The sequence below is a fragment of the Gavialis gangeticus genome, unplaced genomic scaffold (assembly GCF_001723915.1).
Source record: "Gavialis gangeticus isolate Ggan-Ray unplaced genomic scaffold, GavGan_comp1, whole genome shotgun sequence".
Taxonomy (NCBI): domain Eukaryota; kingdom Metazoa; phylum Chordata; order Crocodylia; family Gavialidae; genus Gavialis; species Gavialis gangeticus.
Genome location: NW_017729032.1, coordinates 157,656,741 through 157,659,984, shown reverse-complemented (window position 1 = coordinate 157,659,984; position 3,244 = coordinate 157,656,741). Strand labels below are relative to the sequence as shown.

Here is a 3,244-nt window from a genome sequence, read left to right as displayed (position 1 = left end):
TGGAGGTTTTTAAGAGGTTAGATGAACACCTTGCTGGGGTCGTTTGACCCCAGTACTCTTTCCTGCCATGGCAGGGGGTCGGACTAGATGATCTTCTCAGGTCCCTTTCGACCCTAGAAACTATGAAACTATAAATCCACTGCACTCTTGTTAACTCTTTCTGTGGTTTAGATACTTCTAGATCAGTGGTTCCCAATGTGTGATATGTGGTAGGCAAACAACCTGTCAGTGGTATGTGTTAACAGATTTATTAAAATTACTTTACATGACAAAAATTTGCTGGTGGTAAATTGTTTTAAATTGGTGATAAGCAATCTGTTAGTTTGGGAACCGCTGTTCTAGATGATTAGTTTTGACATACCCCTATATAGGTGATGAATAATAACCAACATACCAACTTATTATGTGACTTTAACTTAACAACTCAGTTTAACAGGGTTATTCTGATTTGCTGAGAAAAACTCCCTTAAGGTTTCTCTTTTTCTCTTTCTGTCTAGTGGTTCAAAGTGGAGGTCAGGCAGGAAACAAGCGGTAAGACTAACACATGCTAAATGTTATAGAACAGGTTCACTCTCTCACCCAGCTTCCTCTTGTCACAGCAGAGTAGCAATATTGTCAGGAAGCTGTCTCAGATCAAGTTAAAGCAGCCAAGGGACAACTCTGGACATACATGTACTAGATGCGCTGGCTCTATACTTGCTGTGAGCTTCTCTGACATTGGGAAAATTTGTTGGTTGAAATGATTTGTTTCCATTTCCTTTATTTCACCTGAGTAGTGCAAGAGCAAGGATCTTTCTCTGTGTGGCTAAACAAGAAACATAACTGAAAAGTCTAGTGATTATCTGCAATCCAAATATTGCTGAGGACTGTATACCAGAAGAATTCCATCTAATTCTGAAAAAGTGGGATTCCCGTACTAAGGTAGGACACAGCCTTAACTCACAAAGGTAGTTCCACTGACTGAAGTGAGAACAACCCATGCTACTTACTATCTTTTTTTTTTTTGCATTTCACATTATCAGTCCATTCAAAATAATGAGAGACACTAGATACATGAGCAAGTATTGCAAAGGCCCTGTATCTGAATCTGCATTCATCTCACATTCACTACTGTTTAAGGCATCAGGAGCCTAGCTCCTGTAGTAGATTGGCCCAAAACAAAACAAAAACAACTCCCCCCATCTATACAGGTAAGTATTTTTCATGTCTATCTTAAGCAGCTACAGCATAAGATGGAAGTTGGCTGTTTTCTGATTTCAAAATTAACATGTGATTTAGACACATTGCAGTAAAAAATTACAATTTCTTATTCACCTTTGAGCATACTAACACAATCTACTGATGTTCAGCATGTACCTTGGGCAAGTGCCAATAGCTTCAGTATCAAAGGTTTCTTGAATTCTAGAAAGCTAGCCAGTTTTGTGAGGGCTCATGGGCAAAGTTAGAACAACCACTAGAATACAAAACAGGCTACCTAGTTTATAAAGTAAGTTAATTATGTCCATTTTTTAGACAATTTCATGAAATAGGTCAAGGAAAAAGTCAAAATAAAAAAACCCAGATCTTCCAAGTTCCTGTGCCATCATATAGCTTTTAGCCACAGCGCTCCCTCATTAAATCCAACTTGCTAGGCTACTCCATTCTTTATATCATCTTCAGCATCAGATACTTACTTGCAATAGTGCCAGACCACCATACTATATCTGTTAAATATGATGTACCTGGAAAAAATAATGTGGAAAGAATTGGTCAAAACTACTGGAAAAAATAGAAAACAGCAAGTTAGGAAATTATTTTCGAACAGCAACAATAGTTAACAACATTTACCTCTCCCTTTAGAGAAAAAAATTATAATGGTAGCTTCACAATGGTAACCCTGCTATGGTAATCTAAATTGGCCTAACTATGGTAATCCTGCTGTCCCTTTTTGATGAATCAGATCACTAGATCTTCTAGATTTCCAGGCTAAAAAGTGTATGAAATTCTTATTCCGAATTAAATAAAGGAAGCCTTTAATACCAGCAAATCTTTCCAAAGATTCCAGTTACTATATATTTAGGTCTTATATCTTATTACCAGAAGATAGGTTTATCTTCCAGAAAATCTAACTTGAGAGAGTAAAGAAAAAAAATGGTGTAAATGTAAGGTTATCATCATAAGCCAATTGTTATGGAATTTTCATCTACCGTTTTACCTTAGAACATTTAAATTGTAATTTGCTAATGGGTTACGATAGTCTTGATTGGTTTTAAAGAAAGGTATGATTTTTCAGAAAGCCACTCTTTATAAATCACGTGTCTTTATTTCCTATGTAGGGATCAAAAGGCATGTGTCCTTGCATGTGTGTGCGTGTGTCACAAACATGTCCAAAAGTCAATATCTAAATTCCTAGACTGGAAGTTGAAGCCCCCTTTTCTGAAAATCATGCTGAAATCAGTCACTGATTGTTCAGATTATTAGTAGCTATTTTAGAGTTTACGAATCATGCAGATCTTACAGATTAAGATAATTCTTCATGCTTATTTTCCCTTAATATCTATCATCAGTTCTTAACATCAACTTATCCTTATTTTCTCCTGCCCCTGTGCCCAACACATCAGTTCTATTCCTATTTTATAAGATGCTCACTCAAGAGCAACTATCAATGTTGCATATCACCTAAAAGCTCAGAACCCAAAAGGTATAAAAGAGATCTCTCTCCTAGAGAGGTATTTGGTACTCATGGGATGGGTAGATGGAATAGGTACTCATGGAATAGTAGATTCCTCAATATTATGCCCAAATCGAAATGGGTGGGAAAAATGACTAAAGAGATGACCAGCTTTAGAGTGGGTGTCTAATTTACTTTTTAAAATTTGTGTTACTGGATAGAAAATAAAAATTCCATAATAATTGCACAAATTACACAAAATATTTACCCTAGTAAACTAATTTAAGAAAACGTTTGTTCCCATTGCTGTTTCCTTGCCAAGCAAAATTTACTTTTGGTACTGCTACTATATCATTTATTAAATTCATTGATGTACAGATATCTTGAAGAAGTGGTTTGAATACCATATTATCAATTATACAAAGCCTACTAGTCAGTGGAAAGACACAGTAAGCATTGGAACAGGCCCTACCTTAGTTCTAATTTCCATATTCAGCAAAGCGTTCCATTGCCCCAGTAGATTCAGGAGGAAAAAAATATTGGTTTTTCATATTGTTGAATGCTTTGCCCGATTTTTTTTTTTTTTTTTTTTTT

At 35.9% G+C, this 3,244-nt stretch overlaps 1 protein-coding gene across 1 annotated transcript in view; it reads right to left on the bottom strand.

The window, feature by feature from the left end:
- Positions 1-3,244, bottom strand: part of NIPA1 (non imprinted in Prader-Willi/Angelman syndrome 1) — a 33,267-nt gene that overhangs the window by 25,804 nt on the left and 4,219 nt on the right. The window contains exon 2 of the mRNA XM_019525147.1: positions 1,674-1,721. Coding sequence (XP_019380692.1) covers positions 1,674-1,721 — 48 coding nt within the window. The remainder of the gene's footprint in view (positions 1-1,673; positions 1,722-3,244) is intronic.